General features: G+C 35.0%; 1 protein-coding gene across 1 annotated transcript in view; it reads left to right on the top strand.

The window, feature by feature from the left end:
- LOC145242980 (protocadherin beta-15-like) overlaps positions 1 to 16525 on the top strand; it is a 631746-nt gene that overhangs the window by 434134 nt on the left and 181087 nt on the right. Inside the window, exon 4 of the mRNA XM_080106093.1 lies at positions 6260 to 6395. Coding sequence (XP_079962219.1) covers positions 6260 to 6395 — 136 coding nt within the window. The remainder of the gene's footprint in view (positions 1 to 6259; positions 6396 to 16525) is intronic.

The raw sequence follows: 16525 nt of genomic DNA, 5'->3' as shown, positions 1-16525 counted from the left end.
AGGAGTGCCCCTCCTTTAGGGGAGCCTGCGGGGGTTCCCACTTTCCGGCCTTGTGCCACATTTTGCTGAGGTGGGCAGCAAATAAATATCTCCTTCCTATCACACTTGCCAAACATTGAATATGTAAAGAAGTACAGAAAACACGTGTTTTGTTTAGTTAGAAAAGCATGTCAATCGGTGACGTCAAATACGGTGTCGTGTTAAATCGTTCCTTTCAAATCTTAACATAATTAGTGTCGTTCTACTCTTGCTCCAAGATTTCTCCTATTTTGTAATTTTATTGAAATTAAATTCGTATGAATTGGCATAGTCTGACCTTTTTTTTTATCAACTCGATTTTGTTGTTGCGCATCATTCATTAATTCCCCACCATACATTTCCAGTTAAAATTCTTTCTAGAAAGACATCGAGTACTTAAGGAAGGACTAAGTGAAGGTTGCCAACATCCCTAGATAAAAATGTTTCTGTTGAACGAACTGGATTCGAACTTGGCACATCTATGTCATTACCCACTAGGCCGCTGTCACCTTCCTAATTCGATTGTTGGCAGTGTTTTTTTTTATATCTTTCTCAAATCGGGTTCTTACAGTAAAGACCACATAAAGGTTACCAACATCCATAAGTGAAAGTGAAGCTATGAAAACGATTGGAACTTGGAACATAAAAGGGAGAGGGACTGAATTGGTATCCACCTCACCACTGCCTCCTCCCTGTTGTTTTGTTGAAACAAGTTTAATAACTTATGTTAACATGGAGACGTTCTAAAAGTAACGCCTCCTATTTTGATTCCGCCTGAATGGATCATATAGGATTGCAAAATTGCAATATGATGATTGAACTTATGTATTCGTTTTGAAAATATAAAGAACTTGAAGCATAAAAAAATATTCCCCAAATCACTGAATTCGGCATTGTATAACTTGAAAAAGGGTTGATATGCCGCAAAACAAAACAAGCAAACCAAACTCTAAACTAAACTGTGAAATTAAAAAAAAATAAAAAATCGGCCCAGCCGTTTCGGAGTTCATAGGGAATTCTCTCTCTCTCTTTCTTTCTCTCTTTCTCTCTCACACACACACAAAATGCCTTTTAGAGGTAGAGATTCGCAGGGCACACCATGTGCCACGGCTCAGTGGTTACTGGTTGGGTACAACTGAATTAGAGACACGAATGCGTAAAAATACATCATGCTTATTAAATGTTATTTTTTGTTGTTTTTTAAAGCTTTGTCGCTATAGTTTGGAATGTGATAGCATCAACGAATATTTCTTCGATGCAAGTATTTTTGTATTTGAACATCTTTCCCTCCCATCATCCCTTCTCATCTTTGATTCTGTACAATCTAACGTTGTATCTTTGTGAGAAGTGAAACCAAGGCCCGCATGACACAGAGGTCAAGGAACTGGCTCGATATTATCAGTTCGGATTCGAATCCAATTAATAATGAACTTAAAAATTGTGGGACGCCGCAGCATTCTTGTTGATGTGTCGGTACAGAAATCTAATCCAATCATTGATGAGACTTGATACCATCGCAACTCGAGTAAGACCCCCTCCCTTTCTTCCTTTTCTGTAGGTCATGTAGCAAATTACTAGTGTCCGTCTGTCACTGAGTCCGAACTCTAACCCGTCAGCCTTGCCAAAAAGTGTACGGCAGCGGCAAGTATCCAGCATTCTAAATAGATGCGTTTCCATTAAGACAAGGTTTCTGTAAACGGATACGATGAGTGTTGCCTAATGAAGCACGGAATGCGAAATGCAGACAAATTCATAAATATAAAAATTGAGGCAAAAACATTTGACACATAAAAAAAAAAAAAAAAAAAACGCGCCGTAACGGATAAAGTACTAAGTTAATTAAGTCATAAGTGACACTTCTGGAGGTTGAAGGTTCAATCCTCAATGTGGGCGATACACAGAATACAATTGCAGATTTTTTTTTTTTTTATAGACATTTAACCAGTGATGGCTGATGGAATGAGAGCATGCTACCCCCGTGGATTTCAGTTGTAAAAGTTACACTCTTCTGAAGGTTGAATGTTTAATCTTCAGTGCGGGTGACCTAAAATACGATTGCGAATTACTTATGACTTCTACCCAGTCATGGCTGATTGAACGAGGGCATGTTACCCCCACCCCCACCCCCCGTGGATTAAATAAAAGGTTCTATCCGAAATCCCATGCAGAAATCATTTCTTAAAGAAACAGATTTATTATAATCTGGAGATGTAGCTTAGTGGCAAAGCTTAGTAAATCCTCTATTCAAGTCCAGCTGTGCCTCATTATTATATTTTATTTTATAAATGAGTTCAGTTTGATAAAAGAAAGAGGTACCATTTAAAATCGCCGCAAATCAATTCTTCGTTTGCATATTTTGGAACTAAACATTAATCAGAAGTGACTTTTCCAGGGCATTCATCGTCAAGTCCAAAATATAGTTGACGTGATATTGTAAACAAACACAGTCGGAATTTGATGAACGACATTATCATTATTATTTATTTTATTTTTATTTATTTATTTTTGTGAATTAATCCACCAAACAAATTATTCCCCGTAATATCTAATAGTCAATAGAGGATTGATTCTATAATAATACATACGCAATCTGCATAAATTAAAATACTATGCTTAAACGTATTATACGACCGAGCAACGCCGGCTACCAGCTAGTCATAGATATATCAGCCTGTTTCATTGAATCTAATTTTATTACTTTTACGTTGAAGAAAGCATCGTGTGCAAACTAGAGCCCCTCATCTGTGACATTCTTTGCTAATAACATTTAACTGCAGCCGCATGCCAGTGATTCAGTTTCTCTGTACCGTTCTCCTGGTTTTGGTCTACCATACTTCCTTTTCCTGTGGGCTGTTTCTTGGTGAGCCTGCTTTGTACTGTTAGAAACGGGTTTGCGTAGGATGTACACTCGAGCCGACCCCACTCCTACTCCTGATCCGGGATTCAATCGCTTACTGATTTGCCTGCTCCCATCGATATGTCTTTGAGATTCGATCCTTTGCCTTCGCAAAATCTCTTGTGTGACTTTCAAAGACACTTTCATGTGATACGAAACATTCTTTAATATGTTTTAATCGGCAACTAAAATGATTTTACTTGACATTGTATTTCAATTCTGAAGTTTTTAGATGGAGATTCAGTGTTCCAATTATTTGGATTCTTTGGACTACCGTTCTCATTTTGAGTGTTATTTGTGTGTGTGTGTGTGTGTGTGTGTGTGTGTGTGTATATATATATATATATATATATATATATATATATATATATATAATTATCGTTTTATCTGCTTAGTTACACATGTTTCGGTTACCAAATCGTATCACGATCCAGTAACTTCATCAGACTTTACAGAAAAAGTTTGATGAAGTTACTGGATCATTGATATGATTCGGTAACCGAAACATGTGTAAACTAAGCATATAAAACGGTAATAAAAATATATATATTTTCTCTGCAATAGTATTGAGTACTTTTCAGGTTTTTACTAATTACCATTTTTGCGATATATATACACACACACAAATATATACACACACACACACATATATATATATATTCAAAATGGCGTAATGTATGCAAATAAGATATTTACAGTTTCTCTTCCAATTTTCGGATTTTTTAATCATGTCCAAACGCATTTTATTTCCTTTTATTGGATTGATTGTTGCTATTTCTTCTGATGAGTTAAGGGGAAAATAGATTCACTGATTGATATAATAATTAAGTTATTGATTTTGTGCTACGAGACAGATACTGTCAATAATTGTAAAAGTCACCTGAATTAAAGGAATAAATTTTATGATGGTCAGCATCATGAAATTTGGAATATAGACTTTTGTTATTCATTCATTATATTGCTCTGTAATCACATTGAGCTTTTTAAATAAGGATTGGTATCTATTAAAATGGAAATATAAGTGAATACAGAATATTTCCACAGAAATTTGTGTGTCTATATATATATATATATATATATATATATATATAAAGGTTTTTTTTTTTTATTAGCGATTCCTTTGTATTTAATTGTTTCGCTTACGTAGGTGGTGAGGGAGTTACCCGCCCTTTGTTTACTTGCGTCGCCCCTTATTTATTTATTTTGTTAATTTTTTTTGACATATTTTTTTATTAATTTTATTAAATATTTAAATAATTTTTATTTAAAAATTTATTAAATATATATATATATAATATGTTAGCAATATTATGTAATAATAAATAGTATTATTTATATTGAAAAACAAAATAGGTTTAAGGCTCCTAGAATTGTCTGTAAGGACCCATGTCGCAGTGGATAGAGTACTTTTTAAATTCGGTTGTAAAAGTTAAACTCTTCTAAAGAATGAAGGTTCAATCCTCAGCGCGATGACCCAAACTATGATTGTGAATTACTTAGGATTTCTACCCATGCATGGCTGACGGAACGAGGGCGTGTTACTCCCCCCCCCGAACCCCGAACATTCTGATCATTATATCAGATAGGCTGGGAGAACATATCTGTATGAGCGTTTATTTATTAAAATCAGAATTACAGATGACCCAAATAATCTCTAGTGTTTCTCCATCTCTCCTAAACACAATCCCAGTCTAATAAACATGAACGTAAATTTGTATGAATGATCATTGTATGATCATTTCTGACTCGATTCTTCACATTGGTTTCCCCCAATTCTTTCTAGAAACGTGTACCACGTGAAGGTTACCAACATCTATAAGTCAAAGCGATGCTATGGAACTTATTGGATTCGAACTTGACATATCTAGATCGTCACCACCACCACTTCTCACCTAAGCTAATAATATTCTATGTAAGCATTTGTTTATATAAAAAGCAGACTAATGTATGGCCTGAATTATTATATTATATTTCTATTAGTTTGTATGTTTGCCTGTCTGTTCCACTTATATTTGGGAACTACTAAACCAATTGTTGTGTAATTTTGTCTGGACTTTTGCTATTAGGTGCAGCGAACTAAGTATTATGGTATACATTCGATGCACTTTTAGAGATTAATAGTTATTAGTACTTAATGCGAAAACGAGCACAAATTTAACAATATTCAACCATCAATTTGGCATAAAGCACCCCAAAGTCAACAGGCTGTAACTTTTTTTGCGTTTATTAACAAGCTAAAAACGTCTAGTTATATAATATTTTTCCAAATCTCCTGAAAACAACTCCAGTCTAATAATATTTTCTACAAGTATAGAAAATCAGATTTGTTATAGGTATGAAGGACTCCAATAAACTAACATGTTCCAATATTCAAAAGTACAAATATCGTCTTAACAACTATACAAAATTTTTCTGGAAACATTTTAAGTAAAAAGTGACAAAATAAGATACCTCCAGAGCATTGCTAAGACGAATCTGTATCCTAAAAATATGTCATAAAATGCTATCTTTTTTATATATCATTTTTTTTTCTTTTGGAATCCTTTGAAATGAGACTTCATAATTTGTATATTCATTTTTTTTTTTTCGAACTGTTATCCTCATCTTTAGAGGTGTTGACGAGGGTATTTTCTACCTCACCCTCGTCTGCAGAATCCCATATCGTTTGTCACGTAGAAACGGCCGGTCTTGATTTTACCATACTAGAAAGTTACTCACACCTGAGAGTATCCTGCATCTCTATAAAACCACTATTCGACCATGCATGGAATATTGTTGTCACATCTGGGCTGGAGCACCTGCAATTGGTCTCTTACTCCTAGATACGGTTCAGAAAAGAGTCGCCAATCTGTATCCGAAAAATATGTCATAAAATGCTATCTTTTTTATATATATATATTTTTTTTAATCTTTTAGAATCCTTTGAAATGAGACTTCATAATTTGTATATTCATTTTTTTTTTTTTTCGAACTGTTATCCTCGTCTCTAGAGTTGTTGCATTACGATTCCAGGTGAGCATTGTCTGAAGATAGCGGTTTCAATCCTACCCAAAGCAGGCCAAAGGATTAGTTGGCCAAAACGTGGCGAGACAACAACAACTATGGAAGGCAGTAATTGCTGGGGATGCAGTTAAGAGATTCAGCATTACTATACCATCGCGGTTAACCAGAACGCCAGAGGATGGGTTGGCCGAAACGTGGTGAAACAACAATCACTATGAAGATGAGGATAACAGTCCACAAATAAATAAATAAATAAATAAATGAATAAATGAATACCCTCATTTTATTTTTTTGTTTGCTTGTTATTAACATTTTACTCATTTTTTTTCCTTTGATTCGCAGGAAATTGACGAAAACGAAGAGAATGAGCAGAGACCGTTCATGTTTCCTGACACAAAGTGCAATATCGTATTTTCTCACACTAAAACTGAAGTAGGATGGAGTGATGGAGACACAAGGAAACTTAAACAGATTCAAGGTGAGCAACACTGTTTAGCATTTCTACTCACTAGGAGTTCTCACACAAGTCATCATCAGAGATTACTTATTAACAACAATCCGTGGTGTTCCTGGGAGTCTGGGTGACAACAAGTCTCCTCAGATTTCCAGTATTCTACACCTCTTTCGATAACCTTTGCAAATGAATTTGCATCATCACAACAGCCGTTTACCATTCACTTCTCACTGGCAATGACCATTGGTCTTCACTGGAATTTGGATTGCAACAAGTCTTCACAAAGTCCCAATCCTCACTGCACTCATTTAGTGAAGGTTTGGTTAGTCCTTTCTTGTTTCAGGTGAAATAAGAAAAAAATGATTGAATGAAAAAATAATTTCCAATTAAATCCTCATCAATCTGTTCTTGAAGAATTTCTAATGAAATGTCGATATTTAAAAAAAAAAAAAAAAGGATTAACTCGGTAAAAATTCTTTAGAAAATAATCTACAAACTAGTGTTTTATGAGAATAGCATATCCATGTCATTTAAAAACACCCCCTCCCCCCAAAAAAACATATATACACACCCAGGCCAAGGAAACAAGTCGGCATCCTCCTGTTGCATTGTTCGTTTCGGGGCAATGTTGGAATGTGTGCTGGTCGATTATTATTATTATTATTGTTGTGTTTCGTAGTCTAAATGAAATGTCAGCTAAAATAGGTATTTTAAAATAAAATATTTATTTACAATAACAAACAAGTTAGGAATTTTAGCTGACAAAAATTAAAAAAAAATGGAATACCTGACAAAACATTGTTTGTTAGGCTACGTGTATTAATAACGTAATTAGTAATCAGGGACCGGAAAAACATCGTATTCCACATCGTAACCTGAAAAAAAAACAACGTATCCTAGGGTCACCGTATCTCGGGGTTCTACTACATGAACATACGTCGATTTCGTTATTCATGTATATAGCAACCCTCGCTATATAACATCCCACCAACTTTTGATAAATATTTTAAAAATCTTAGCATTTTGTGCAAAAATACTTTTTCCAGTCTTTTATTAGAGGCAAATACTTTTACGTTTTGAAATAATCATCAGATGTTTATTTCCTAAAACTGTCCGTGTGTGAAACACAATACTGAAGGGCTGCTTCCCAACTGACTATAAAATGGTCATTTTTAAGTCTAATGTAAATAAGTTCTTGTTGAGCTGCCCTATTGTATAATTAAACCCTACCCAGAGTTCCACCATAACTGCTCACCGTGTTTCATCGTCTACCTAACATCCATTAACACATATTATAGAGTGACCTCAAGGTCGTCTTGATAAGCGATGACGTTCACCCCGAAGTAAAGAAAAATCGATTACAGTAGAACCCCGGGATACGGTGGTTCTAGGATACTTTTTTTTCAGGTTACGATGTGGAATACAATGTTTTTCTGGTTCCTGGTTACAGTATTTTCCCCGCCTTACGGTGTTATTTATAAGGTTATTTGATTATATACATGTGTATCATATATACTGTACTGTATTTTGTTACTAATTTTTAATGACGTATCCCGGGGTTCTGCTGTATGTCTTTTTTCTCCCCGTCGCTGATGGATCTAATGGAATAGCAGAGCTGATTCATTTTAAGACCAACACTTTTGCAGGAGATTGTAGAACAAAGTAATAGGCAACATCAACTTTGGATTTTGTCTCCAATTTTACGCCTGAAGCCTCACTCCACGTTCCATAAAACAGTGAAAGTTTTAAATCAGGGTGCACCTTCTCCTACATGGACTACTTTCTAAGGCTGACGAGCTCCACCTACCTAAATGTAATTTGCATATTTATTTGAAAAATGACATCTCATTAATACACTATTAGTAATTTTTTTTACTTTTTTTAAATTTTTTTTTTTACACGGTGGTCACCACTTATCAAGGCCCGGAAGCCACTCAGTGATAAGGGTTATTGCAAGTACAGTACGTTAGTGTGGAGATTTAATGAAGTGTTTACTTAAGAGGGCGGTTCATTAGGAATTTGTTAACTTTGGACTTGAACACATCCAAGTTGTAGTCAGGTGGGAAGCAGGCAGACGGAACAGAGTTTCACAGGCGTGCAGTTCTTAGAAAGAAGCTTTGTTCATGGAATCTACGTTTTGATTTAGGCACAGATACTTGTGTGTGTCACCACTTATTAAGGCCAGAAAGCCACTCGAGGATAAGGGTTAATGAATAAGCTAATAGTGCAGTAATCACTAGGCCCATGAGAACAGAAATATTCTTATCATTGTTTTGACTCGAGTATATATCCGACACAGGCACAGTTAATCAACCGAGAAGCACATCACTCTATATGAAAGCATATAAGATATCAACGGATACACACTCGAGAGTCAAAACAATGGAAAGAATATGCTGTTGTTTTGGCCCCAATAATCACTAATGGTGCAAATTGTGAAGAATTCGATTATTTATGAGGACGGCTCCACAGGAACTTGTTTACATTGGATTTGAAGGCTACCATGTTGTGTTCAACCAGGAAACAGGCCAGTGGAACAGTGTTCCAAAGGTCGGCAGTACTGGGAAAGAAGTTTTGTTCATAGAATCTGTGTTTAGATTTAGGCACAGATGGAGAGTAGAAGAAATCATATATAGTGATTGTAGCTAGTCGAGTGTTTTTATGCACGTTTTCAAGGGAGAGACCATAGATTGGAGTTCAGTCAAGCACAGCGTGTCATTTTATTATTACACAGAATTCTTTTTATATTTTATTGTGGATAAATGCTTAGAATTTTTTGGCAAAAATAGTCCTTTTTATCCTTTTTGGTTAATTTACTCGGGGCTACTTTGAGTCTTCGTTTCTCTAATTTTCTCGGGCAATGCTGGGACACTGGTCATACTAGTTATACATAATTTCTCCATAAACCAAGATTTGAAATCATATTCGGAGTCTCACCTTAAATCAATCTTTATTTCCTCTAACGTTCTTTCTTTCTGCTTGGCAGAATATTTTAGAATTTTGAAAAATAGCTACATAGACATTGAGACCTGTGAATACAATCACAGTATCCAACGTGGAAATAAAATAAAAATAATTAACGGAGCATTATTTTCTTTTGAGCAACTGTATTTGTCGACAAAAAATAAATAAATAAAATAAAATAAACAAAAATGGCCATTTCTCCAAGAGATTTCGATTTTTTCTTCAACCATGAGATTTAATTGGACATTTTATTTTGTTCACGTTGTGAGGTTTATTTATTTTTCTTCGTTTTCTCAAAATTATTTTCTTTTTAGTCTGCTTCTAATTATTCTAAATTTTATTTACTTTTCTAAAATGCTTGCTTCATTAGGCACGGTGCCATCCTGTGTCTCTTTTGCGATACTCTTGAGCCTTTTTTCTCTCCTTCTCTTTTCTGTGTGTGTGTTTTCTTCTGGTGGGCGTTCACTGGAGCGTTTTGAAAGAGCGCAGAGGCAACGATGCATCATCGGGCTTTATTCCCTTTCGTTTTTTGTTTTTGTTTTTTTTTTAAATTTTTTGGTTGTTGTTTTTTCATTTTTTTTCTCGTGCGTCTTTGCATATAAATATAAGGCTATGTCTGTCTGCCCATCAATCTGTCACCTTTCCGTTAGAAATACGTAGCATTTTCATCTCGTCTGAGCTCAGAGAATCAATAGAAACATCTTAGTTTTGAATGTTTCAAATGAAGGTTGATTGTTTGTATTACTTGTTTAATCGGACTCTTGTCCTCATCTTGATTATTATTTGTGCAATGTTTCGGTCAGTGTAGCCTTATTAGAATTACCTCCCTTTATCAACCATTTTTTTTTCGCACATACGAAACCGAGCCAAACAAAAAACAGGAGAGAAAAAACGATTCCAAGAAAACGAAACCTACACAGCCAGTGACTTTTCTCCTTTCTTTTCTAAGATGGCGGCCAACATGCCTGATTGGAGATCGAAGACTGCATCGACCAAAACGTTGAACAAGTAACATTCAAAATAAGAACACTAGTCCGATCCAAGAAGTAATACAGAAATATGTTAGTTTAAATGCATCCAAATATTTCCATAACATGATCTGTTCATCAGTCCGTGATAATTAACTTTGAAATAGCATTTTCATCAGTCGTTATGCTAAACCGGAAATAGAATTTTGGCCGTTATGTTCTAACCGTGTTCGTTGCAGTTCAAACATCTCTCGGACCCCCCACGCCGTCTGGTACCGTTGCAAAAGAACAAACAAATAAAAATAAATAAATCTGACTCAGCTTTTTTTTTTTCTGTTTTAAGCAATGCCTGTTTCTTGTTTTTTATAACGGTTCATTTCGTCTGCCATGAGATTAACAAAACCCTGCCGTCTCGACACCAGCTTAAAGGTCTCTCACTACTACTGTAGGGTCACACGTTCATTTCACCCAGAATGCATTTTACTTTCTCTCCTCGACCACCCGTCGACCGAACGTAGCCATTTCTTTTCTTCGATTTTACACGTCTATCTCCCTTGGTTACTTTTCTTCTCTCCTCCGACGACGTGATATAGTTTTAAATAATTTATTTGCTGTTGTCAAGTTTTAAATAGAATTTTCATCAGTCTATCATGCACATATTTGAAATAGCATTTTTTTTTTTGTTCAGTCACACTCGAGTTAGAAATATAATTTTTTTTTCTTGTTTCTAAGTTATACACGAAAATGCTATTTCGACTCTCATACTTAAGTTTACAATGTAAAATGTAATGGTTAACGTGAATGAATGGACGTATCTTAAAAATGTTATTCATTTTTTTTTTTTTTTCATTTTCTTTGCCATGAATGTCGCCAAAGCGATGGCTTCGTTTTTCTTTTCTTTTTTTGTTCTTTGGTTCATTGTGAGTTTCATCCAATATTGGACCAACATTATGAAAGAATTAAAAGCATCAATACAAGAATGAAAGCCTTTCTCGCTTTACAAAAACTGCGATTAATGAGTATGAATCTTTTAATTTGGTCATGAAATGCAACAAAAAATAACGTTTTTTTTTTCCAACTTATTGTTTCGCATGTTTGTATTGTTTTTTTGTTTGTTGTTGTTATTATTTATATGGAATTCAGACTGAATTTCTATATTTTAACATTTTCTTTCCTAAAATTACATAATCATATCACTAGCAAGAAAACCTAGCGTTGCCCGGGATTGAATGAGGAAACCTATGTCTTCTTGCACCTAGCCCCTAACATCATTCTTTGGATTTTTTTTTTTTTTTGTTACAAGGTGATTACCACTTATCAAGGCCCGGAAGCCACTCAGGGATAAGGGTTATTGCATGTACAGTGCGTTAGTGTAGGGGTTTAATAAAAGTGTCTACTGAAGGGGACGGTTCATCATGAATGTTGCATTGTTGGTCTCCCCGCTGCTTTCGTTGCTTTGAAACCTGGGTAGAAAGTACCAGTCCAGAATCCGTTCATTAAAATCAACCAGACGGGTCAGCTTAACAGGTACTGGCCCAGTACCTGTACAACTGAGGTACGCCGCCTGGGTATTACCTACGAGGTACACCCTTTCAGGTCTTGCCACCTGGCTTTCAAGTGGCGGCAAGTTTATTGCTTGTTGTCTGAAGCGCCCCTACCAGGAATGCCGAAAGTGTGCTCAGGAAATTTTTCCTAGGCTAAAGTGCTGCTCTTTCAGGGTCGTTGGCTTCATATCTCCACCTTCCGACCTTGTGTCACATCTTGCTGTGGTGAGCAGCAAGTAAATATCTACCTTTAAATTTTGAGCACTTGTTTAGAATTACATTTATTTAAAAAAAAAAAAAAATACCGAAAAATCTTTGTACGCCCACGTCACAGAACGAGAATGTCATATTCCAAAAATCACCTAATTAAAAAAGTAGATTTTTTAAAACTTTGTTTTTGATAAAAATTTACGATTTTTACCAATTTTAATACTAAATTGCATCCATTATAAAGCTGACTTTGATCTCGATAATTCGAATTGAGTTGTCTCCCTCTTATTTATTCAATATGGCTGATCAAAATCCTACGTCACGCTTTGTCATAAAATTTGATTGTCTCAGTAAATAAAAAAACTACTTGATCAATTTACGTAATTTTTGGAATGTGACATCTTCATTCCCTAACAAGTACCTACATCACAAAGTTTTTTTTTAATAATTGTAATTCTAAATAAGCACCAATTTTTATTTATTTATTTATATAATGTTCAATTTTTTAGGTTGGGCTTAATGTTATTGAGTATTTGTCTGAACGATTGACTGTGACTTGAGCCACCCTGTGTTTAGGCACAGGCGTGTATTTATTTGCTTCCCCACTGAGCAAATTAAGCACAATGCTGTTTTTTAATATGGAGAGATTGGGGAAATGGGGACCAGCTCCCCGGGGAGTAGGGGAGCTGGATAGTGACAATTGGTATGAAGGGTTTCCCCTACATTGACCAATAACTGATTGCCACAAGGGCAATGGTCTTATATGTGGGGTTTCCCCCACATATGGTCTTTGATTGCAGTATCTGCCAGAACAGATACTACACTTGGCCGGGGCTGGGTTTGGCGCCCAGATGAAATTCCAATGTTTAGGCACAGGTGAAACGTTGACAAATGTAAGACGTGATGCTGTAACTTTGTCATGTATTCCCAAATGGTCACTCATCTGTTACTGACCAGGCTTAATGTTGCTTAACTTCAGTGATCTAATGAGAACCGGTATGCCAATATGATTATGCTGTGTATATTAAGCAAAGCAAAAATGAAGATTGGTTGAATTGTTTACGAATTCGCCGAAATGCATTCTGGTAGAGTTAATGCTGTGGTAGGAAGCAGGTTAAAGAAGCTGGCATAAACGTTTTTTATTCTCCTTTTTTTTTAATTATCATAACAAGAACCTGTGTTTATAATAAAGCATCAGTTAAAATATTGTACGAGGGGTGTTACGAAAGTAATGCCTCCTGTTTTTTGGATCAGAGGGGATTGCAAATTACATTATTATGATGACTGAGCTTATGCATTCATGACCTGAAAGTTTCATCTCTCTCTTGCAGATATTGACAGTATGAGACTTTAAGACAACAACCCCTTTCATGGATGTGTGTTACAGAGATGCGTCATTGAATTTTTAGCAAAAGTGCATTGAGAATAGTGGTGACTATGTAGAAAAAGAAATTCGGGAGCACAAAAAGTTGCTCGTTTTAATGGTACCACTCCCGTCTTTGTAGCTCTTCAAATTTACAAGTTAAAAAAAAAAAAATAGGAGACTTTACTTTTGGAATGACTTTCAGATAAAAAAAAAAAGCATGCTCCGGTTGCCCTTGCACAGCCATTGTTCATTGCGGGCAAAGAGTGAATTGATAATGGTAATGACTGTAGAAAAATAAGTTCTGGAGCACAAAAGGTCACTCGTTTTAATGGTACCACTTCCGTTTTTGTAGTTTTTCAACTTTTTGAGCATAAAAAAATAGGAGGCGTTACAAAATGTCATTTTCTATATAATCTTCACCATTCACGATGCACTTTTCCGAGCAATGAACGATGATTATGTGTTGGCCTTCAAAACACGTTTTGTCATATTAGAGCCAAAGTAAAGCCTTCTATTGTTTAACTAAAAAAGTTGAAGTGCTACAAAGACGGGAAGGGTACCATTAAAACGAGCGGCCTTTTTGCTTCAGAATTTATTTTTCTAGACAGTCACAATGATTCTTTCAATGCACTTTTGCTAGCAATGCACAATGATTGTGCAATGGCATCCGAAATGCACTTTGTCGTATGATGGTTGTTCCAAAAGTAAAGTCTCTTATTTTTAAAAACTAAAAATGTTGAAGCACTACAAAGACGGGAAGGGTACCATTAAAACGAGCAATCTTTTGTGCTTCAGAATTCATTTTTCTCCATAGTCAACACCATTCTTAATGCACAGTTGTCAGGAATTCATTGGAGCATCTCTGCTTCTGATGCACGTCCATAACAGGGATTGTTTTCTTAGAGTCTCACACCATCAATATCTGCAAGAGAGAGAGAGATGAAACTTTCAGGTCATGAACGCATAAGGTCAGTCACCATAACAATGCAGTTTGCAATCCCTTCTGATAATGAAATAAAAAAAAAAATAGGAGGCATTACCTTTGGATCCCCCCCCCCCGCTTCGTTCTTAGTTGTTTTTGAATATAATCAAAAGTTGTATTCAACCTTTATCCACGTGGTAGCAATTCAACAATTTACAATCATGACAAAGTAATTTATCTCCCTCCCATGACAGGAAAATGTGACACAAGAGCCAAAGTGGGATTGAAGAGCTTGTGCTTTAGAAGAAGAGCACTTTGGCCTACAAAAAATGCCTTTGCAACCCTGTCGGCATTCCCTAGTACAAGCGCCTCAAGAAATTAACAATAAACAAAGTCAGGAGACCTCTTAAAACTGCACAGGGCCAGCAGTACACTGTAATCAACGGGGAAAAGCCATTTCAAAAATGGCCTTGAACCTGTCAGGTTTGGTGCTGAGTGAAAAATACCCTGAAGTACTGTCTTTATATATTTTAATGGGTGGAATGGTATCTTCCTTTTATGAATTAAGTTTAAATTTATACTGTTCAATTCCTTTCTCAAATAAAATAGAATGTTTAAGTTTTGTTTCAATATGGGTATTTATTACAACAGAACGAAGGACAGGTAAAAAAAAACAAATATATAACTGATAAAGCCAAAGGCAAAATAAGTTATTCTTCTACCTACCGTGATCAGTTTTTGGTGTTTTAACTGCTTTTAAAGTGTATTTTAAGTGTGAAACACAGGTAGTGCTGAGCGCTTAAGTTAAAATGAAAATAAAGATGGTGCCATAATGCTTTCTCAAAAATGAATTTAAAAAACAAAATGACAGAAATTCACCAAATAAATATCACCACAACATTTATTAGGTGGATTTCTATTAGTATTTTTATTTTGTTTCGAGTTTTAGATCGATTGTCAGGACTCCAAGGGCGAGAACATCAGGGGTTGCGAGCAAGTGTTTGATTGTTTTCTTAAATATTTGATGTTTAAATTTCTTTTCAACATAGTTGCGTCCCTTTGTTTTGTTGTTTATGGAAATAGAAACTGCACTAACCCTATGCGGGTTTAACTGGCTTCTTCCAAAGGAGGAAGTTCCATGGGAATATTAAGTTCACAAATGGTCCCTAGTCACATGTATACCCCCGTTAGGGGGAGATGATAATGTTAGGGTTTTGCAACTCTTGCAGGAAAGTGTCGACGTTCTCCTACATACACCACCTGGAATTCCCAAATTGGTCACTGGTACTGACCAGGTTCAATCTTGCTTAATTTCACTGACCTGACGAGAACCGGTGTGTCAACATGATTATGGCATATATATTTTGTTGTTCAAGCTCAATTTAGATAAAGATAACAGTTAGTTTTTCGTTTATGCCTGAACCAGACCATAGTTTGTACCAGAACTAATGTAAGAAGTTTTATTACAAAAAAAAGGGGGGGGGAGGCAATCCAAACCAAAGAAAAAGGGTTTTATACTTAACTATAAGTGTATAAGTCAAATTGGGATGAGCGCTTTTGAAGAAAAAACACAATCTTTTATCAATTCTACTATTTTTACAAAACAGGTTTAATCTGTGTGACATTTAACTGTTACATATGTCGGCCAAGAAGACATATTACAGACAAATTCTATAAAATATATTTTATCACAACTTATATTTTCGTGTTGCTGTAAAAAAATTTGATCTTTTTTTTTTTTCATCAAATATTATTGTTTATATTTGGAAAGTTAACCTATTTTTCAGTTTGGAAGTTGATTTTTTTTTTTTTTTCGATTTGGAAGTTCATTTATTTTTACAACTTGAAAGTTGATTTATTTTGCTTTTCAATTTAAAGTTGGTTTTTGTTTCAATTTGGAAATTTATTTTTATTTTCAATTTGAAAGCTGATCTATTGTTTGTTTTTTTGTTTTTTTTTTTTCAATTTGAAAGTGGATTTTTTTTTTAATTTGAAAATTGATCTATTTTTTCAATTTGAAAATTGATTAATTTTTTCAATTTGAAAATTGATTTTTTTTTTAATTTGAAAATTGATCTATTTTCCCAATTTGAAAGTTGACCTATTTTCCCAATTTGAAAGTTGATATATTCTTTTAATTTGAAAATTGATTTATTTTTTCAATTTGAAAATTGATTTAT

This window comes from Euprymna scolopes, chromosome 21 (assembly GCF_053919585.1).
Source record: "Euprymna scolopes isolate OS-2025 chromosome 21, ASM5391958v1, whole genome shotgun sequence".
Lineage (NCBI taxonomy): Eukaryota > Metazoa > Mollusca > Cephalopoda > Sepiida > Sepiolidae > Euprymna > Euprymna scolopes.
This window is presented reverse-complemented; position numbering and strand designations above follow the sequence as displayed.